The sequence below is a fragment of the Epinephelus fuscoguttatus genome, linkage group LG10 (genome assembly GCF_011397635.1).
Source record: "Epinephelus fuscoguttatus linkage group LG10, E.fuscoguttatus.final_Chr_v1".
Lineage (NCBI taxonomy): Eukaryota > Metazoa > Chordata > Actinopteri > Perciformes > Serranidae > Epinephelus > Epinephelus fuscoguttatus.
This window is the reverse complement of record NC_064761.1, coordinates 23,573,814-23,596,695: the sequence shown is the minus strand read 5'-3', so window position 1 is coordinate 23,596,695 and position 22,882 is coordinate 23,573,814. Positions and strand designations below refer to the sequence as shown.

The 22,882-nt window shown below is 44.7% G+C and overlaps 2 protein-coding genes and 1 pseudogene across 6 annotated transcripts in view; 2 read left to right on the top strand and 1 right to left on the bottom strand.

The window, feature by feature from the left end:
* The window catches only part of LOC125895791 (hydroxylysine kinase-like), an 84,492-nt pseudogene extending 71,274 nt beyond the window's left edge, over positions 1-13,218 (top strand).
* The window catches only part of LOC125896231 (serine/threonine-protein kinase pim-2-like), a 74,359-nt gene extending 53,743 nt beyond the window's left edge, over positions 1-20,616 (bottom strand). The window contains exons 1-5 of the mRNA XM_049588632.1: positions 20,553-20,616; positions 19,674-20,030; positions 18,990-19,084; positions 18,845-18,892; positions 18,501-18,704 (exon numbers count right to left, since the gene is read on the bottom strand). Of these exons, the coding sequence (XP_049444589.1) occupies positions 18,501-18,704; positions 18,845-18,892; positions 18,990-19,084; positions 19,674-20,030; positions 20,553-20,616 (768 nt within the window). The remainder of the gene's footprint in view (positions 1-18,500; positions 18,705-18,844; positions 18,893-18,989; positions 19,085-19,673; positions 20,031-20,552) is intronic.
* Positions 1-22,882, top strand: part of atp13a3 (ATPase 13A3) — a 116,294-nt gene that overhangs the window by 32,634 nt on the left and 60,778 nt on the right. The window lies entirely within an intron of this gene.

Genomic DNA, 22,882 nt, shown 5'->3' with positions numbered 1-22,882 from the left:
TCCTCCTTCCCACCGTTGCTGGTGCAGGTAATGTGACAGTAGCTGTCTTGCTTTGGTACCTGATTTCGCCTGATTCGGCACGTTATTATATTGGTCGCTATGTTTGGTTTCAGACGTCGGATTGTCCGACACCGTGCCGACGTAACCGCTCACGGGGAATCTCCGTTCCGGCGCACGTGGCTTATTGGCGGCCGCGGTTTGCAACCGCAGCCATCTCCTCTCCCGCATGCGGTCTGACGCAGCCTGATCGGTATGTACAGCACATGTCAACCTGTCTCTCTGCTCTCACCCTTAACATTTAGTGTGTCTTTTGTATTAATTTAGTTTATTTCTTTTTATTTATGGCAGACACTGACAGGTGGGCCATGTGACGCTGCTGATTGGGAACCACTGCTGCTTTGCTTGGGTCTGCTTTGCTTTGCTCCTGTTTTGCTGTTCTTTGCTGCTGCTTTGCACTGACTGGTGTACACCGCCATTTGCCGTGCCTTGCCTCTGGGCTGTGGCTTTCCTGCCTTGCTTCTGCCGGTGTCAGCTATGCTGGTGTTGATAGGAGGCTTGTGCAGCTAAAACAAACGAACTGTATATGCTGACGTTCGCAGCCCATTTTCCTCAGGCCCATATTTTATGTGTGTGAGCTGCGGGGTTAACTCCCTTATTTTCTCATTTTTGTTTATTGGCTTCCCATTTGCTTGTTTTGTCACCACTGGAGGTGCACTGAATTGATTAGTTTCAATTATTTTTGTTTTGGTTATCTGATGTCATGTTGATTGATTTTGATCAAGTGCCATTTATATTGTGTTTGAATAATTCTGATTATTTTGGGTACATTGTTCTTGTTAAATTGTTTTGAAATATTTATGGCAGCTAAATTATTTTGTTAATTTGGTTAAGTTGTAAACTTGGTCGCTGCCCCTTTGTTAAAAGCTTTGTATCTATTTTTGTTTAGTGGTGATTTGATTATTTGAGTTCACCCGATAATCGTTTCCCCTCCTTTCAGGTGCTGGAAACTTACGATGGTGGTCTTGGTGCCCTGGTGGTGGTGTCCCCTTTTGTGTGCTGTGCAACCCCCAGTTTTCATTTGGTTTCCCTGTTGTGTGTTTGCGTATGTGAGTGACACAGGTGACTGGGGTGCTCCTTTTCCTGGGATCCTCTCACCTCCTCATTGCCCCATTCCCCTCCACTGGTAAGCTCTATCCCTGTTAGTGTCCTCCCTTCCCTTCACATCCCTGTATGCATGGTATTTTTATTAAGTATTTTTAATAACTTTTGTAATAAAGCATATTGTATTTTAACCAGAACCATGTCTCCCGCCTCAAGTAAAACTAACCTGTGTGCTTTGTATTGGTACTATAACTATTTCCTGGGCGAAATTCCCAGGGTGGCATTGTCTGGCTTCCATTGGGTTGTTTATAAATCTAACCATTGTACCAACCCCACTCGTACGTGTGTGGTGCCACATTCTGGCGTTGTCGGAAGGATTTACTTTGAGTGTGGAGACGTGTATTCCCTTTTTTTTTTTTTTTTTTTTTTTTTTTTTCCTCCCCCCTTATCTCCCTCATTTTTACTTTGGCCCTTGGTAAAAACTGTCTTAGATGTTTCACATTTTGTCCAGAAGCAAAGCGGCAGTTGGTTTCGTGTGGACTATTCAGAGTCCTGGTGAGGATCCGAACTGTTTTCTCCGTTTCTCATTTTGCCCTGCTGCCCCATCATATTTGAACTTGTGTCTCCACTTTACTTGGTCCAGGTGTAGCTATGGAGGGAGAGTTGCAAGATTTGAGGGATTTAGTTGTACAGTTGAGAGCAGATAATGAGAGGCTGCGACAGGAACAGGCTGCGGCCGTGCCTAGTCCTAGTGCCGTGCCTTCTACTTCTGCTGTGCCCCCCACTGCTCCTTCTACTGCTAGTGCCCCTTTAACAGAGAGACTCGTGTTTGTGCCCAGAGACAGTAGATATCCTATGTTCAGGGGAAGAACAGGTATAGGGTTAGCTGAGTGGGTTGAAGAGGTACAGACTTGCATGAGAGCACGTCATTTGTCTACATCCGATCAGGCGTTTTTCTTGTTTGATCACCTTGAGGGAGAGGCTCGTGAGGAGATCAAATTCCGTTCTAGTGCGGAACGGGGAGACCCAGCCAAGATAATTGCTGTGTTGCAAGAGCTTTATGGTTGTTCTGACTCTTACGTAGCCTTGCAAGAGGCTTTCTTCCAGACAACAGCAAGATGGGGAGACCCTGCAAGAGTTCTCTCTTGCGTTAATAAGTCTCATGGCATCTGTAAAACAGCGTGCGCCTAGTGACATGCCAAACGCTGAGGTCTTGCTACACGATCAATTTGTTGAGCATGTTATTGATGGTGCTCTCTGCCGCGAATTAAAACAGTTTGTGTGCAGGCAGCCTACTGCTACATTGCTTGAGGTCCGGGGTGAGGCGATCAGGTGGGAGCGTGAGGGTTTGCCAGGAGGCGCTAGGGACCGAAGTCACTCTGTCCCCTCAGTTCTTGGCCTTCAGTATGGAGTCAAAAGTGGTCATCAGGGGGTAGCTAACCCACTCCATGTGTCTGAGCTGAGTGAGATGAGGGAGATGCTTAAACTCGAGCAAGAGCAGCTTAACCAACTCACTCAAAGCATTTCTCACTTGCAGAGTTCTCATCAGCCCAGTCGCTCTTCTCATCGTGGCCCCATCATCTGTAGTCGATGTCAGCACCCTGGTCATTTCGCCAGAGAGTGCGATGGGGTTCGTGCTGCTCGTGACTCAGCCTTCTTTACCTGCGCAACAGTTGCGCAGGCAGCCCCATGCTACTCAGCCTTCGGAAAACTAGCGCCCGCCAAATTGCAGAGCCACACTTTGGGGGGTGCAGCCACTGGCTCAGAAGTAGTTTTGGGTGATTCCAAAGAGGTGTCCAAGCTTATGTCATCTTGTCCTCATTTGGATGTAAGCATGGGTGGAGTTAATGTACCTTGCTTGATAGATACTGGTTCCATGGTGTCTACCATAACAGAGAGCTTCTTCCACCAGCTTTTTGAGCCTGGGGGGCAAGAGAAGCTTCAGTCTTGCCACTGGTTGCAGCTCAGGGCAGCCAATGGGCTAGCCATCCCCTACATTGACTACATGGAGCTTGAAATTAAGCTCTGTGGTAAATTGATGCCGCGGTGTGGGGTGTTAGTGGTCAAGGACCCCCCTGGAGGTGTTTCTGCCCAGGTCCCTGGTGTTTTAGGGATGAATGTAATCCGTAGGTGTTACCGTGAGCTCTTTGGGCAGCACGGCTTGGCCCTGTTCGACTTGCCCTCTGTGTCCGAGGCACCAGAGTCAGTTGTGCAGGCACTGCAGAAGTGCCACCAGGCCACTGTGCAGGCCCATCAGCATAGGGCTGTTCAGTTAATCGAATTTTAATCGTGATTACGATTTTGGCTCCAGACAATCTCAAAATTCATATAATCGAGGAAAAACGATTATTTGGTGTTTCTGTTCTGAGACGTGTATGCGCAACTCAACCGCTACACCCCCGCCCCCGCGCGTGTGTAGAGTGGAGATCTAGGCTGGCGATTTAAGCACGTGTAAAGATGACAGAGGGTGAGGCTGAGCAGCGTCGCTTGGTTGATTAAAAAAGGTAGAACCACTTCATTTATTGAAGTATCTGTCTCTTATTGTATTGTATTTTATTTATTTCTTGTTTTCAAAGGATTGAGTGCAGTAGCCTACAACAGTTTAGGGTCCGACATGAACGGTTGCCCGAATGCCCGGGGCAAGTAAAAATATCCGGCGGGCCAGCAGTCCCTGCGCAGACATGCCCAATCGGGCAAGCAGCACCGACTCGGATTTTTTATTTTTATTATTTCTAATCGCAGGGCAGGAATTATACCACGGCCAAACGGCCAGTGCCGTGGAGTCCCCGGTGTGGAAAAAAAGGAAAAAAACCTTAACGTCGGACCCTGCTACTACATTACAAGATATTTTTATATATTTAACAGGAGAGTGTTTTTTAACATGTTCAATAAATGCTGTTCCAAACATGTTCAATAAATGCTGTTCCAAATTTAAAGACATAATCGTGTAAATAATCATGATTTCAATACTGACCAAAATAATTGTGATTATGATTTTTTCCATAATCGAGCAGCCCTACATCAGCATGTCTTGGGTAAGGTCAGGGTGCGTGGCAGGAAGGCATGTCGGATCCCTGGTGGTGTGATGAAGATTGTTGTGGCCACATGCTCAAAACAGTACTCTGGTACCACCACGCTGTTTGAGCCCTTGGACTCTGGCCTTCCTGCCGTACTGCTTGCCTCTCCTGCTTTGGTCTGGGTGGAAAGGGGCAGAGCCTACATTCCCATAGTGAATGTAGGTTCCACCGACGTGTTGCTCTACCCCCGTACTGTTGTTGGCAGTTTGCATGAGGTAAGCATTGTGAGCACGCCTGCTGGGGTCACAGAAGTGCCATCTAGTGTGGTCACAGTGATATCCCAGTCGGCTTCTGTCCCAGAGCAGATAGCAGCCATGAATTTGTCCTCCTTGCCTGCTGGAGAGCAGAGTAAGGTCAGGTCTCTCCTCACAAAGTATACTCCTGTCTTTTCTGCTCATGATGGGGACCTTGGCTGCACCAACTTGATTGCCCACGACATTGCTCTTGTGGACGATGTTCCTGTCCGCCAGCGCTACAGGCGCATTCCTCCTGAAAGAGCATATTAACAAATAGCTGGAGGCCCAGGCAGTCAGAGAGAGCAGCAGCCCTTGCGCCCCCCATCGTGCTGGTTAAAAAGAAAGACGGCAGTCTCCGCATGTGCGTTGACTCTAGGCCACTGAACAACAAGACCAGAAAAGACGCATTTCCTCTCCCTCGCATCGAGGAGTCTCTTGATGCCTTGACAGGTGCCCGCTGGTTTTCCACCATGGACCTCGCCAGCGGATACAACCAGGTCCCGGTTGCCGAGACAGACCGGCCCAAAACAGCGTTCTGCACTCCATTTGGCCTCTTCGAGTGGAATCGCGTGCCCTTTGGACTCTGCAACGCTCCCAGCACCTTCCAGAGATTGATGCAATGGATTTTTGGGGACCAATAATGCCAATCCTTGCTAATATACAGTGGTGGAAAAAAGTTTTCGGACACCCCATGCATTTGTGAAATATTGCATTAAGAATCACTCTTATGTCTTCAAGTGCAATTTCTTTTAGTACAGTCACAGCCAAAATACTAAATAAATCCTAAAAAAGCCATTAAAAACTTAAACTTGATTGGTTCCATAAAAATACATAAGAAATTTTGAGTATTGGGTCATTTTGGTACCAGTGATGAAGGTCGTTCTTTTATTAAGACACAATTTTGTTGCCAAGCTTCGTCTACATAAAGCCAGCACATTTGAAAGTTCTTCAGACACAAAATGGCTAAAACAAGGAACCTAACGTAGGAAACACGCCTGAAGATAAAGATTCTCAGCCAGGAAGGATACAGCTGCCGCCAGATAGCCAGGAAGTGCAGATGCAGTCCTTCAGCAGTTGGATACACTCTGCAGAAATACAGACGAACCAACAGCCTGGAAGACAAACCAAGATCTGGGCGTCCAAGGGTTTCTTCAGCAAGAAATGACCGCATCCTGATCCGCATGTGCAGGCAAAACCGCCGAATGACATCACAAGAGCTTCAGCAGCAGTGGTCAAACCAAACTGGTGTCCAGTGTTCCACCCGCACTGTACGTGGCCGACTTTTAGATCATGGCTTAAGGTCCTACAAGGCTATCAAGAAGCCCCTGATCAATGAGAGACAGAGGTTAGCCCGGCGCGTTGGGCCCAGGCACACAAGAACTGGACAGCCAGGAATTGGAAGAAGATTTTGTGGTCAGATGAGTCCAGTTTCCAGCTTTATCTTCCTCCTACTAATGTGAGGGTACGCAGAAGGCCAAGTGAAGCATTATCTCCAGCATGTACAGTACCTACTGTCAAGCATGGTTGAGGCAATATCATGGTTTGGGGATGCATGAGTGCTGCTGGTGTTGGTCATTTGTTGACTTTGATACCGACAATGTTGAGAACTGACATATTGAAACTGTCAAGAATTTAGTTTTGTTTTTTCTTGTAAACAATAAACAAAAAAATAGAATTTGTATTTGTTTGTATCTGTCTAATGCAGCCACACCTTTTGAAACACAAAAAAGATTTTTCCACAAATATTTCATGATAATATTTGAGGTTGTGTAAAATTTTAAGGGTGTCAAAACTTTTTCCACCACTGTATCTTGATGACATCGTGGTTTTCTCCTCCACGGTTAAGCAACACCTGGAGAGGTTGGAGGTGGTGCTGGGGCAGCTGCAGCAGGAGGGGTTAAAGGCAAAGCTCACCAAGTGCATCTTTTTTCCAGCAGGAGGTGCGCTACTTGGGGCATGTGATTTCCGACAAGGGTGTCTCCACAGATCCCAGCAAAGTGGAGGTGGTAGCCAACTGGCAGCCTCCAACTACCATCTGTAAACTGCGGTCGCTCTTCGCTTGCCATTTACTACCGCCGGTTTGTGGAAGGTTTTGCCAAGTTGGCTGCCCCTCTATACAGGCTGGTGGCTGAGTGGGGAGGCACCAAGTCGAGGGAGAGGGCGGAGCATGCTTTTGCTGGAACTGGTCTGAGCAGTGTCACAGCAGTTTTGAGGCCCTTAAAACAAAGCTTACCACTGCACCTGTGTTGGCTTACGCCGACTTCTCCCTCCCTTCCATCCTGGAGGTTGACGCAAGTCATGGTGGCTTGGGAGCAGTGCTGTCACAGGAGCAGGATGGTAAGGTGAGGCCCATCGCTTATGCAAGCAGAGGTCTGAGGCCCACTGAGCGCAACATGGCTAACTATAGCTCCATGAAGTTGGAGTTTTTGGCACTCAAGTGGGCCATGACTGAGAAATTCAGGGAGTATCTGCTTGGCCATAAGTGTGTTGTCTACATAGACAACAATGCTCTTAGCCACCTGTCCTCCGCCAAGCCTGGTGCCACAGAACAACGCTGGGCAGCCCAGCTTGCAGCATTTGATTTTGAGGTCAAATACCGCTCGGGAAAGGTTAACCAGAATGCTGATACCTTGTCCCGTCAGCATTCTCCTGGTGCACAGAACATGGAAGCCATTCTCCCTGGCACGTCACTTCCGGAACCCTTGCAGCAAGTCTTGCAGGTTTAAGGGTCCAAGGCAACCCAAGCTGCCGTTTAGCTCTGCCACATCATGCCCCTTCTGACATCTGCACACTCCAGCAGGCTGACCCTGTAATTCGGGAAGTCTTGATGTTCTGGACACAGAAGCGGCGTCCAAACCATGAGGAGCGCAAACGGCTATCGCAGCCTGTTTTGGCCCTCCTCCGCCAATGGGATCGCCTGGTTGAGAGGAATGGAACTTTGTATCGTCAGGTCTTTCGCCCAGATGGTGCTGAGGCAGTTTTCCAGCTGCTGTTGCCTGCTGCCTTGAAAGAAGAGGTTCTGACAGAGGTCCACCAGAGGCACAGGCACCAAGGTGACCCAGCCCGCTGCTCAAAGCTTCATGGGGCATTTGCTGGCATCTCGGCCTAACGAAATCGTGGCCATGGACTACACGGTGTTGGAGCCCACCCGTACTGGGTTGGAAAACGTCCTTGTTATGACTGACATTTCAGTAAATACACACTGGCCATTCCCACCTGTGACCAACGAGCCTCCACTGTGGCTCAAGTTCTGGTCACGGAATGGTTCTGTAAGTTTGGTGTCCCCGCCCGTATACATTCAGACCAGGGCCACAACTTTGAAAGTGGTCTGATTCAGCAGCTTTGTAACCTCTATGGCACTGAGAAATCCCATACCACCCCGTACCATCAGGCTGGCAATGGGCAGTGCAAATGGTTTAATCGAACCCTTCACAAACTTGCTGTGTACCCTGCCTGTCTCTCGGAAGCAGGACTGGCACTCCTGTTTGCTTCAGCTCTTATACTCTTACAACACCACCCCCCACCAGGCAACCGGTGAATCCCCGTTCTTGCTGATGTTCAGGCAGGAGCCCAGGCTCCCAGTCGATTTCTTATTGGGTCAAGTCCAGGATCCGGTCAGTGGCTATGTCAATGAGTGGATACAGGAGCACCAGACCCACTTACAGATTGCCTTCGAAGGCACCCGGGAGAGGCTGAGGGTCGCAGCTGAACGCTAGAAGAACAACTACGACCGGCATGTTCGAGATGCTCCACTGCAGGAGGGCCAATGGTTGTGGCTGCAGGACTTCAGTGTAAAGGGGCGTCATAAGATCCAAGATCTGTGGGGGCCTGTATTATACAGGGTCTTAAAAGCACCAAAAGAGGGAGGCTCTGTGTATACCATTGCCCCTGCCGACGACCAGACCAAAGTCAAACAGGTCCACCGGACACTGCTAAAGGCTGTGGTTGGGGCTGGTGCTCCGCATGGCGCTGCTGCCCCTCTTTCACCCCCTCCTGATCAGCCACAGTCGGAAGATGAACTACCTGGTGATGGTGATTTGCTCATGTTGAGGCATGAGGCCCCTTATGCCACCCCAGTTCGAACAGCTGCAGTGACCCAAACCACTCCTCAGTTGCTGCTCCCACAAGTGGACCCAGTTCCAACAGTGTCAGGCCCTTCTGTGGCCCCCGCTGCGGTGGCAGACTTGCCATCTGCCCAATTGGCCGTCCCACCAGCCACTTACCCTGACCCCAGATAACTGGCAGTGCGCCGTACGGCACGGTCAACTGCAGGTCAACACCCCAACATCCACCATCTCCCAAGCTCTGCCAGAGAGTTGGTACGTGGGGCTGTAAATTCTTCTGGCTCTGTTTCAAATGCAGTTTCAGCTCTCTTTAGACCATGGAACTAGCATTGGTAGCATTGGCCTTGATTGCTACATCGTCGGGGCGACGATGCAATAAGGGGGGGTAGATTGTAGCAGGATGAGATGCATCATCCCTGCTCTCATGACGAGTGTACCACCTTGCTCTCCCCTCAGCACATTAACCAATCAGCACCTGAGGCCACGCTATATAGGAGGGCAGTGCCCATCTTGTCGCCCTCTGGGCCCATCTTGTCGCCCCCCTTGCCTCTGGGCTGTGGCTTTCCTGCCTTGCTTCTGCCAGTGTCAACTATGCTGGCGTTGATAGGAGGCTCGTGCAGCTAAAACAAACGAACTGTATATGCTGACGTTCGCAGCCCATTTTCCTCAGGCCCATATTTTATGTGTGTGAGCTGCGGGGTTAACTCCCTTATTTTCTCATTTTTGTTTATTGGCTTCCCATTTGCTTGTTTTGTCACCACTGGAGGTGCACTGAATTGATTAGTTTCAGTTATTTTTGTTTTGGTTATCTGATGTCATGTTAACTTGATTTTGATCAAGTGCCATTTATATTGTGTTTGAATAATTCTGATTATTTTGTGTACAGTGTTCTTGTTAAATTGTTTTGAAATATTTATGGCAGCTAAATTATTTTGTTAATTTGGTTAAGTTGTAAACTTGGTCGCTGCCCCTTTGTTAAAAGCTTTGTATTTATTTTTGTTTAGTGGTGATCTGATTATTTGAGTTCACCCCGATAATCGTTTCCCCTCCTTTCAGGTGCTGGAAGCTTACGATGGTGGTCTTGGTGCCCTGGTGGTGGTGTCCCCTTTTGTGTGCTGTGCAACCCCCGGTTTTCATTTGGTTTCCCTGTTGTGTGTTTGCGTACGTGAGTGACACGAGTGACTGGGGTGCTCCTTTTCTGGGATCCCTCTCACCTCCTCATTGCCCCATTCCCCTCCACTGGTAAGCTCTATCCCTGTTAGTGTCCTCCCTTCCCTTCACATCCCTGTATGCATGGTATTTTTATTAGGTATTTTTAATAACTTTTGTAATAAAGCATATTGTATTTTAACCAGAACCACGTCTCCCGCCTCAAGTAAAACTAACCTGTGTGCCTTGTATTGGCATTTAAACTATTTCCTGGGCGAAATTCCCAGGGTGGCGTTGTCTGGCTTCCATTGGGTTGTTTATAAATCTAACCATTGTACCAACCCCACTCGCACATGTGTGGTGCCACACATACAAAAACACACAGACAAACTGAAGTATATCGCTATTAATTATGCTTGCAGTGCTACTCACCTCATGATAGCTTGGTCACAGCTGCCTTTTCACGTTTTTGTAAAGCAAAATATAGACTTTAAAAAAACAAAACGAAGAAAAACAGCCTAGATGGCATCCAAAAAAAAATCAATATTTTAAATAGAAACACATTAATGGCGACGTCACATAGTCAGGAATAAGATTTACTTACAGTTTGTACAGTACGGGGACAGTAATAATAATAATGATAATAACAACAACAACAACAACAACAATAATAATAATAATAATAATAATAATAATAATATAGGCTATTTTAATATGATATATTTTAATGCTAAAGCAGTAGCTAATCAGTTCTGAGATAAATGGTCCAAGAGGCCATATATATATATACATACATACATACAATGGAGTCAGTCAATTTACTACGGGTTATGATGCTTTTGTAAATATCCGTAAACAAAATCCTTTTCCGTGTTGTTTTCTTTCAGCAATAATGTCAGATAATCATGCCCAGCCCCACTTCAGCCAGTCTCAGGTGACTGAGATGATGAAGAGGCTCTTCAAACTGACACCATCAGAAATCCACTCTCTGCCGAGCTATGATGACCAGAACTTCTATGTGGCGCCGCTGAGGGTGGCGAGTACGCCCTGAAGATAATGAACTCAGAAGACAGTGAGAACCCCACCCTGATTGAGGTGCAGACATATGCTATGTCTGTCCTCCACCAGAATGGACTTCCTGTCCAAACAGTCGTGCCCACCACCTCAGGACAGCTCATGAGCCTGGAAGAAACAGGTATGAGACCAGTCACATGGGTCAGGCCTGATGCACCTGCACCTTTATTGCATTTTCTCTGTCAACATTCACTCATGACCCATGTGTGAAACATGCAGGTTGTGTTGTAAATACCTTTGTGATGTATAGGAGGTACCTAGGATGTATGTAAATGTGTATGCTCAGCTGAATCAGCTGGAGGCTTTGGTGGAGGAGGATTTCTGAAATACCCCATGGTGGATGAAGAACCTGAAAGCCATACTTGAGGAAAAGTACAGATATCTTACCAGAAAATGACTTTAGTAGCAGTTAAAGTCACCTACTAGAATATTACTTGAGGAAAAGTATCAGATATTTGCTCTATTTAAGTATCCTAAGTTACTGTATTATATTAAAAGTACAGTAAGTATTGAAAGTAAAAGCACACAAGTACAAGTAAATCCTGATAATAATAAAATCTCTGCTGCCACGTCCTGCTTCTACCATGAAATCATCTCATCCTCTCAGCATCTAATCTGACAGGCAGCCTGGGCTTGACGTGAAACTTAACTGCAGCTGTAAGAGCACGTTTGCACTTGCTTATATGTGATTAACCTGTGATCTAAGTTGCAAGCTTGGATCACTGAGTCACCAAACCATCCGATTTTACTTTGTAATAAAATAGTGACAAAAATACTTAGGACATAGAAACACATAGCTAGAGTGTTTTAAAAGTACGGCATAGTCCCCCTTTGATATTCACATCTAGTAATGATATTTCTGAGTAAAGCTGATGCTTTATGAGGACTAACAGTGAGGGGAATGGCTGTTACACTAATCCTGTCTTTTTCTTTGGCAGATTGTGGCTATGGCCCTCAGAGGTACCTGGTGCGACTGTTTACTTATTTGCCTGGAACCACCATTTCCAAGGTCCCTTTAACACCACAGTTACTGTATGAAGCTGGCAAGACAGCAGCCAGGATGGAAAAAATCTTTCACCAGGTACAGTGGATAAACCCCTGTGAAACTTTTAGATCATTTACTTTGTTTTGTAATAGCATGAAATCTGAATCCCTGAATTGCTGTGACAATAACAATTGTCTTGAAGGTCCAGTGTGTAGCATTCAGGGGGATATACTGGCAAAAATGGAATGTAATAAAATAAGTATGTTTTTTACAAACCAAACACCTGCTCTTGATAGGGCCATTGGCATTATGTTGTGACACTGCTTTAGTGTGTTCACCGGGTCTGTTTGTTTTGGAGAGGAAGTGACCTGCGGATAATTCTGCTCCCAGTAAATCTCCTGAACAATGAACACTGAAGGGTTGCAACCTCCAGTCCTCACAGCAAGATGTCACTAAATCCCCCTAAACCTTACATACTGCAAAGTGACAGTACTTGTGTCGTTTAGAATTGGAATTCTTAAGTCACCAATTTACTCACCACTTTGTTATGCTACTTCACTGTTATCATGTTTACATTATTTCAGAATCTAATTCAGATAATGTATATAATAAACGCCTAACCTTTCACTGCTCATTAAACATAAAGCTGGACTTCTGGAGCTGCTAAGTTTTGATAATCAAAACATGTTTACTTCACTATCTTCAGTTCTGTCTTTTTCTACTGCCTTCCGCTTATTATTATTGTTTTTTTCCAGTTGGAGCACCCTGATCTTGGCGTGCTGCAGAGAGAGAATTTCATATGGAGTCTGTCAAGTGTTCCCCTCCTGGAGGCATACGTCCACTTATTAGATGGAGATCCTCTTCAGGAGGTTGTGAAGTCTGTCATCCATCAGTATAAGACCTCTGTGATCCCTAAACGCTCCAATTTACGCAAGTGTGAGTATGATATTTACTTATAAAGATTTAGATACAGGAGCTGATAAGTTCAAACATTCATTGGCACTTTGTTTACTGTAAGCATAGACCTGATATGTTACTGAATACATGAGTGATATTTCATTTATTCCATCTCTAAGGCATTAACCATGGTGACTTCAGTGACCTCAATGTGCTTGTACAACCTGAGGGTAACGGCCACAAGATTTCTGGCATCCTTGACTTTGGGCACATGAACACTGGCTACTTCATCCATGAGCTGGCCATCGCTATCATGTACATGATGACGGAGCACCCAAAACCCATAGATGTGGGTGGACCTGTCCTTGCAGGGTGGGAAAGTGTCCTTCCCCTCAACGAGGCAGAGAAAGATTGTCTCTATGTGCTGGTGCTGTCCCGCTTCTGCCAGTCGCTGGTTTTAGCTCGTCACTCCGTGATGTTGCATCCGGAAAATGAAGAGTATCTGATGATTACATCCAGGAGGGGTGTCCATACTCTCTGTCAACTCTGGAAGCTCGGAAAGGAGCAGGTGGAGAAGGTGTGGTTTCAGAGTGCTGCTCAATTCACTGACAGAAAGTGAGAAATATGTAGCCATTCACGCTTTAAATGCACAATAGGGTGATTCCACTGAGACATTTTTATCAAGTGTAATTTTCACCTAAATTCACCGAAGTGCCTATATCCATGTATTACACTCATATAAACACATTTTGGTGAAGATGATTTAATGTTGAGTTTTGTATGAATTCTGAGGGTGTGTATTTATCCTTTATACTGTATAGTGTGCTCAAAAGTCCTTAAAAGATGGGTTCAATGGCATTTACACTACTTCAACACACACAATCTACCTTAACTTTCAGAATGCGTGTTTCTTTAACTGGGTCCAGATGTTAACCTTTTTATACTGCTCCAATTATTTTAATAAACAAAAAAAACTCCTTAAAGAGCCATGTTTGTTTGTTTTTTCAAATATATACATATATATATATATATATATATATATATATATATATATATATATATATATATATCGACACCTTGAATGGGCAAAAATATATCAAAATATATTTTGATACAAAATACCCCTCAAATAAATGTATCAAAGTAAAATACAAAATACTGGTGCCAGAAAATGTATCAAAATAAAATATATGTATTTTGTATTTTCAAATACAGAAAATACTTTTTTCTTTTTCTTTTTAGCAGCGACCCGCAGCTCTTTCAGTCACTTTGTCGGTCGGTCGGTCGGTTGGTCGGTCGGTCAGTCCACAAAGCTTTTCGTGAACAACTCAAAAAGTCCTTGACCAAAAATGCTCAAAATTTGCATACTGCAACCAACGACCATGAGTAACTATACCACAAAGAATACCCACGATTCGTCCATAGGTGGTGCTATACTAACCAATTCAAATCTTTTTGTGAACAACTCAAAAAATCCTTGACTAAAAATGCTCAAAATGTACATGCTGCAATTAGAGACCTCAAGTAACTATGCCAGAAAGAACAATCATGATTCATCCATTAATGGATGAAATTTGGTCACAGCTATTGCAAATTTGCGCTTGTTTTCTCACAATTTGGTGTGATGTACCTGTATACACACAGGTGACGGTCAGTCAATGAGAATTTTCACATTTAAATTGTGTGATTAATGGAGGTTCTTTAACTATTCGCTAACAAGTGGGCGAAATATGGAAAGAATACACTAAAAATTTGTAGAAAGAGAGAGGATTAAAAGATTTGACTTCAAGAGGGGGACGATTCAAAGGTAGTGTGCAGATTCAGATTCTATGTGAAATATGTCCTCATCATTCAGATCTTGTTCAGCATACCAGCACTGTTACAGTGAAAGTGAAATGATTCATTATATGCAACTTCTTTATTTTCATTTTCATTCATTCATTTATTCTTTCCACAGTTTGGTAGAATTAAAGAGCAGTAAATATAATGTAGGCCTATTTGTAAAGTAATTTTGAAATGGTTGCTTATGAAACGCTGATAGGTCCATGCATATAGCCTACTGCATCCTATATATGACAGATTAACTAATACAGTGGCCTCTGGCTATTTTTAAGGTTGTCATTTTCATGCCAAACATTTTATATCAATTCCAGAGTGAGAAAGTATTTTGTAGCTGGTATAAAAAAACAAATTGTGGAACGAGGTAGGATGAACTGCACTCTGTTTTGGTAGTTTTGCTGAAACATTCAACTTTGTTCATTTGCAAAATGAGGGAAATTGAGTGTTAGTGTATTTTAATATTCAGAATTTCTTTTTTTTTTTTTTTAATCATACAGTCCAGATATAAAAACTATTATCCAACACTTAAAGGCACTTGCCCCAGGATATTCAGATGGCTCTTAGTTTGAAACTGGCTTGTGATTTGTAGTAGGCTAGGCCAATCTACCCGCTAGTGCACTGTTGCCAACTTCTCAGTAAGAAAAGTAGCTATTGGCTGTCCTAAAAGTCGCTAGAAGTCGCTAAATGACGCCATGGCCTAATTTGTATAATTGTCCATATGCATGTAATTGTAATGGCTGCTGTAGGAGACAGGAATAACGTCGTGGGAGAGACAAAAACTGGGTAAAAAAACACCCTGAATATGTTTAGAACTACAAATGAACCTTCTTTCAGTGATTTATATTAGACAAAGAAAATTTTACATTTACATCCCGCCCTGACTGTAAACCAGGTCGGGATCAGCCAGCGGTGGTTCCGCACATGTGCGATTCACTTGCAGTCTGGACGTGGAGGGGTTAACATCTCCTGCTCTGACTGCTGCTGGGAGGGAGGACTGGGGCATCTGTGAGTGCTTTGGGGCGAGAGAGGAGCCCACGGCACGGCAGCATCCGCTGCTCGTTGAGAAGAATAAGAACGATGCGTGCTCTCACAACAGAGTCTTCAGAAGTCTTCAATAACATCAGAAAAAGTTGCTAGATTTGTCGCGAATCGCTTTTTTGAAAAAGAGTCGCTTTCTGAAAGTCGCGGTCTGAAAAGTCGCTCAATATAGCGAAAAAGTCGTTAAGTTGGCAACACTGCGCTAGTGTTGTCACAGTACCAAAATTGGGACCCACGGTACGATACCAGTGAAAGTATCATGGTTCTGAGTAGTATCACGGTACCACAGCAAAAATTAAGCAGATGTGCCTTTTGTCATTTATAAAAAGATAAATCACTTTTCTATAATACATCAATGATATTTCAATGGAATAAATAACTTATGGACTTATTCATACTTCAAAAACAGCATCGATAAGTGATTAACATGTAATTATAACTACTTGCAGTAAAAATGAAGAGACCCCACGCCAGTCTTTTCTGTTAACCAGGTCTCTACACTAACCTTTTTCACTAGGAGCTGAAACTGAAAACATTTAGGAGCACAGAAAGAAATTTAGGAGCGCAGTGAAAATTTTAAATAACACATTTAACAAGAAAATACAAAGGCTCCTCTGGAGCCACCCTCTCCTCCATCATGTGTGTGGTAAGGGCCCAGCACACACACAGGGCTACATTGGGCCGACTGCTCTACTATTAGACACAAAGGATGTTTTTAGTCCACTGGCTTTTGTCGTTGGGTGGTGTGGCACGCTTAGCTGAGTTCATTGGATGAACTCAGCTAAATTTTAAAAATCGTATTCATGGTGAAGGGTCATGCATTTTCCACCAGTAACTTCCAAAAGCTCAAGGAAAAATATTTGTGGCTACAGGGGGGATCAAAATAAAATAAATCAATAATATAAAAATCAACCAGCCACCCTCCTCCTCTGACAAGTTAAGAACAGTCCCTTCAGTGCGGTGAGGTTTGTGAACCGTTACCTGCCACAAAGAGAGAAATGTGAACGGCTCGTTTCTCCTCTGACACGTCACATACCAGGTACTTCTGGGCAGTCATAACACCAACGAAGAGGAAATTATTGGACCTGGAGCCGGGCTTCTAGGTTGCTAGTAAACCGTTATCTTGTGGCGGCCATAGTGCTCCGCTTCCAAATGAGTGTTTGTGTATTTTAATATTCAGAATTTTGCTTCGACAAGCAAATTTTACAGCTCAACAGTGCACCAAAATATGTTTCTGACAACATTTGAGGTGAAAATAGACAATACAGTAACACAATCTTGATTCATATTTGATCAGCGCTGCCTAGTTTGGCAGTTTGACCGTAGTTTACAGAGTGACTGTAATGTTTGGCAGCTAAATGCATTACAGACTCCTCAGCTCTGATTGGTTGTTGCTGACCGTACCATGGTCGGAGGAGGAGGGAGAAGGTTTTTCTACAGACTATCTGTGTCATGTACGTTGTTCAGAATGTAGTGACAGTTTCAGCAAATATGACACAAAGTTATTTCAATAAAAGTTACCAACTGCTAGCTTGAAGGACGTGTTGTACGGCTCCAGATAAAATGTAAAACCAGCTGCGTATGAGCAACACACAAATCCAGGCTCATGTCAAATCAATAACAATGTATGCAAATGGACACTGGGTAATAAACAAGTTTACACTGTCTTTAATAAAAATGTTGTCAGAAAATTCAGTTCAGTTTACATTCACAGCTTATTCATAAAACCCAATATCACAAATCACAATTCAATTCAATTCAATTCAATTCAATTTTATTCATACAGTCCAATATCAAAAATCACAAATTGCCTCAGAAGGCTTTACAGCGTACAACATCTCTCTGTCCTTAGACCCTCACAGCGGATGAGGAAAAACTGCCCAAAAAACCCCTTTAAGGGGGAGAAAAAATGGTAGGAACCTCAGGAAGAGCATCTGAGGAGGGATCCCTCTTCCAGGACGGACAGACGTGCAATAGATGTCGTACAGTACAAATAAACAGAGACAGAGAGCGACAGAGCCAGAGGGATGAGCAGGGCAGACAGATCAGATCCGCCCTGATGGAAGATCAGATGCTTTCATCAGGGCGGAGGTTTTGTCTCCCTAAATGCAGCACCAAGCGTTACAGATCATCCTTTGTTCCATTCGCTTTTCTGAACTGTCAGTGACCACTAATTGTGCACAAATTCCCCCCTGGGGACATTAAAGTTTTTCCTTACCATACCTTACCGTGTCTTACCTTATCCTCAGAGGGGTTTACCATCTATCTGCGGTCCTCAGGGGTCCAGACTGTATCACATCAGCCAGGGGTGGATCTTAAGTTTCCTGAGGGTGGATCGGGCCTCTGGTCTCTTGGTCAGACAGCGTTGTAGAAAACTGTTGCAGTCTGGGGAAACAAACAGCAAACATGTTTTAATACAAACACTGTACTCTATGTGTGTTTATGTGTGTCATTATTTGGACTGCCTGTGTGCGTTTACGACTTACTGATGGAAAGATCCTCACGGATGTTAGGCTCCTCAGTCATGATCTCAGAGCTATTGTTGAAGGGCATGTAATCATGCAGCATCTCAAACAGCACTACACCAAGCTGCCACACAGTGGTTGGTTCAGCCATGTACCACTGACGCTGGAACCACTCAGGGGTGTAGGGTAGGTTCCAACACACATAGCCACACAGAGACAAAGTTGAATGGCGAGGGACACAGGTAAGGACAGAGACAGCAAAGATGCTGGGTTGTTTCAGAGAACAGGACCATGAGAAAGGCAGCCTACCTGTTTCTAGAGTGTACCTCCTCCCTGACAGAAATGTGCCACAGCCAAAGTCAATGAGGCGGACACGTGGGACATCAGAGCCGGTTTCAATAAGAATGTTCTCCGGCTTGATGTCCCTGTGGAACACACCTCTGGAGTGGACTTCAATGAGGGCATTCACCAGCTGTTTTGTTATAGCCTGCAGGAGAGAGAAAGAGACATGTAGACTGTGTGACATGCTGGACACAGACAGAAACACAGAAACACACACATCTTCAGCTGCTTACTTTCGCCTCGTGTTCCTGCAGGGCCGACTCTCTAGAGTTCATATAATTTATCAGGTCCGAGCAGGGGACTGGTCTCTCCAGGACCAGAATCAGCTCATGGTCCAGATTGTACCAGTCCAGCAGGGTCACCACTGCAGCTACTGGTTTGAGTTTCAGCAGCAGTGCCACCTCCAGAGGGACCTTGTGAGTTTTCCCACCCAGCAGCTTTAGCCATAGAGGAAGGAGAAAAGAAATAATGAATCCTTCATGAACACATAAACACTATGCTGTGAGAATATATGAAGTACAAGAGGAACATGTGCATATGTTCCTTTGTACTGGGACAAAGAACAAACCATCCTTACCATTGATGTGCACTGAATGCCAGGTTGGGGGATGTGTTTTATGGCCACCTACGAGACAGTCACACAGACATTTGGTTAGTTCATACCACATACAAAGTGGATACATGAATCATAGATACTGTGTGTGTGTGTGTATGTGTCTTACAGGCAGATTGTCGTATTTGCGGCGGCCAGCAAAGACTGTCCCGAAGCCTCCTCTACCCAGCCGTTCCTCCTCCTCATATCTGGCCTCAAAGGCAGCTGCAGAAACAAAACACAAACTTTGATTATACCTGTTCAGAACTTCACACTCATAAACTAACCCCTGATACTAACCTGTGATCAAAAATTGAATCCTCTTTCCTATATTAATTCAAACCCAGCAAAGGCTGAACCTTCTAGCCAGCAGACGATTAGCAAGCCTGATTCTGTTCAAGAGTAACAAAGTAAGTAAGTGAGTAAACTCAACAGAATTTACTGGTGAAACGCAGATTTTATCAGTGTTTTGAGTAGGGATGTCAACGGTTAACCAAGAAAAGTATTTTCAAATTGTTAGACGTCGGTCTATCGGTTAATTTTTGCTACTTTTCAGTTAACTGTGGTGCGCACCCTCCAGGTCTGATAGGAACTACCTTGTGGCGCTGCTTATTTAGCAATTACTGCTGGTAACACCGTCTTGACCCAACAGTGTTGCTGTGGAAACACTGTGTTCACCCTCGGGTCTCCCCCCAGGTAAGCCCCCTATAGCAGCATTACCATTGGTGAATGTGAATGAGCTGCGCCGCTAGCTAGCTGCAGGCCAACCCAGGTGGTGTGCAGTGCAGTCAGCTAAACATCTATCTCATCTAACCTCTGCTGCAAGGCGGGCCAGTGTTTACTGATGAGGAGGTGCCAGGTTTGCTACTGGATGAGGCCTCAGAGGTGGTCTGGTGTTTGGGTTCTTCAGAGGGACTGGGGGTCCTGGGTCTTTCTTCACTCTTATCATCGGTGGACTTCCTCTTAATGCTGGTCCTTTTACACCCGGTAACCAAGGAACTCGATGAAGGCCCACTGAAGGTCTGGTTGCCGCTGTTGGAGGGACTTTGGCTTGTCCTGCTCCTCTTGCTGGCTCTTTCAAGACTCTCCTCAGACTTTTTCTTGGAGGTGGTCTTGCTTCCCTCTGATCTGCAGTCTTTCACTGCGTGGTTGATGAGGTCAATGTTGCACCCTGCAAGAACAAGAAAAGATCATCTTGTTGGCTGCATGTGCTGGATGTAATCTACTGTATTATCCACTGTCTGAGTGATCCAAGAAAGAACCAGCTACATGTACTTACATTACAAAATACATCATGTATGTGATCAGTTACAGTTCCTGAGAAAAAGCACGTGATTAAATTACAGATATTAATCAAAATGTCGGTGATTACAAAGCGGTTACATCTGAATATATGCCTTACAGTAAAAAAGTTTATATGTAGAGTATAACATTCATTCTGTTGCTTTGCATCTTTTCACCGTGCAGGAATGGCTTCTTTTGGCAGAGACTATTTCTGCTCATTTTGCAGCTTTATTGCCCAATTTAAAAAAAACATGTTAGAAAATGAATCAAAAAATGATCACATGTAATAAGTTACATTATTTTGATGAAGCAGTTAGAATAATTACAGCATTCATTACATTTTTAACAGGGTAACTAGTAATCTGTAATCAATTTCATTTCAAAAGTAACTTTTCCAACAGCTACTCACCAGGTTGTTTACTGGAGCGCTGGCACTGACCAGAGTTTGTGGTATGAAACGATTTTGAAGACATGACTCTCAAACAGTAATGGTTCACTGTTGAAATCACAAGTCTAAATGTGTTTCGAGGTGTCTTGGCCTCTATTCGAAGGATTTTAGGAGGTTCTAGAATGTTGTGACTCTTGTGACACATTGTGTTCTAGAATGCAGAATGACGGGGTTTCCCAGTGGGCGGACATGTCTTTGAGGCCAGTACAATTGTTTTTGTGTTTGTTTGTTTGTTTTTATTTGTTTTTTGTCTGACCAGCCAGTAATACACTTAGTTTGGCCCACTGATATATTTTATTAATTGACACTGGGCTGGCTCAGTCACATTTCAAACCCCTCCCCCTATGTGCTCAGTGCCTTCATTAAACAACATCTGCTACCAAAAGTGTGCCAAAATGGATCAGGTCAGAAAAATACTAGGCAGGAGGGAGTTAATATGGTTACGAGAATCGGCAGGTCATTTCATCATGAGCCTGTCATAATGTAAGTCTGTGTGAAGTTGGACCAAAAACGTGATAGTCTTTGTATCGTGGATGTTGTCGTGTCTGTTAAAATAAATGCAGGTCTGTGTGTGGTTTTTTTCCTTCAGAGTTTACTAAAATTTTCAAGGGAGTCGTGGTTATAATGACCGATACATATAAATATATATATATATATATATATATATATATATATACAAATATATACAAATTTTGGTGCATCACTCACTGTAGGTTTATGCAGCAGTGCAGGAGAACAGCCTGTTTTAATACATGGAAACCAGACAGCGGCTGTTGTTGACACAGCAGTCACCAATTGGAAGTCGTCAAACACTGGCACTATGTCAGTGGATGTCCTAGTAAGATATTGACACACAAAGGCACCTTTCGCAGCGTCATGAAATGCACTGGTGGGCGACAGTTTGTGATGCCGCCAGTAACAATATAATATACAGAGCTGGACAGTCCTTATAAAGTGGGCGGGACGGGGGAGTGGTGGATGGGTCCAACAAACCATGGACTTTCACCTGGGCGCCCACTGTTCACTTCTTATGAGAATGTTTAGCCAAACCATGAGTTGTTGTTTTTTTCTAAACCTAACCTCATGCTTTTGTTGCACAAGGTAATAAACAAAATACTAGGGGCTCTAGTTTCCCGGCGTGGCGCAGGGTGGCACAAGGTGGCAAACCCCCCGCAGAGCTAGTTTCAAGCAGCGCAACCCGAGGCGCGCTCAGTTTGGTAGTTTGGCAGCGCAGCAGGGGGAGGTGTCAACAGATCCAGCTTGGCGCAGTGACAGTTTTGTGCCAAAAGGCTTCGCCGAAGGTGCACTAAAAGCTCGCCAGCTGAAACCAGCCGGTGTAAGCCAAAGTTTGGCTGACCGGTGGACAGTGTGCACACGTCACCAAAACCTCACAGGCAGGTTTCCAGAATGTCAGGCACATTAACGATGCAATAAATACCCAAAATGCATTCAATGCAACTATCTGCAATCAGCACATAAATGTATATCTGTATCGACTGTCCCGTCACATGTCAGATCAAAGGGGATTGGCACTGTTTGGCACGCGTAATGGAAAGCCAACCTGATTTGATTAACACAGCTGCAAACTGATGAGTTCACATCCCTCTCAGCCAACCACAAACAGCCACAGCATCAGATAGGGAGTATATATTCAGCATCTGTCATCTTAGAAAAGTCAAAAGAAAAGAAACAGAGTGAGACTGCGAGAGAGAAAGAGAGAGCGCGCACGAGAGAAACGCAACATTGATTTACAATTGTGGTGACCTCCTCCCAGGCTACCTTTGCATCATCAGCCTGTGGAGGTCTGCTCACAGTTCCGTATATTCGGACACTGCGAGCTTGGACCTCCCGGACCAAAACATCAGTTTCCTCCTGGGAGAAGTTTGGCCGTCTGACGCTGCTGCTCTCTTCTGCCGTGGTGAACTGAGTAAACTCTCATTACGTCTTCGCGCGGCGCATTTAAGGGCGAGGAGAGGGGCTCATTTGATTGGTGTGATGTGAATGGGCTGTGTAAAACCCACTCCACGCCTTCTCTCCTCCCTCTTTCCGACTTGCGCAGGTAGGAGGGACGGAGGTAGGAAAGAGGAGTAGCTGCGCCAGCATGCACGGTGTGCCAAACTTGCAAAATCCGTCTGCCAGTGCAGTGCACCTGCACTTTGCCAACTGGCGCCCCCGCCTCGCCCAGTCTGTGAAACTAGAGCCCTAGGTGTTTTACCGACATTTTAAGCTTATTTTAAAAAAGACTGAATGCATATAATGAGCAGAAACTGTACATTTCCTGTGCAAACAAA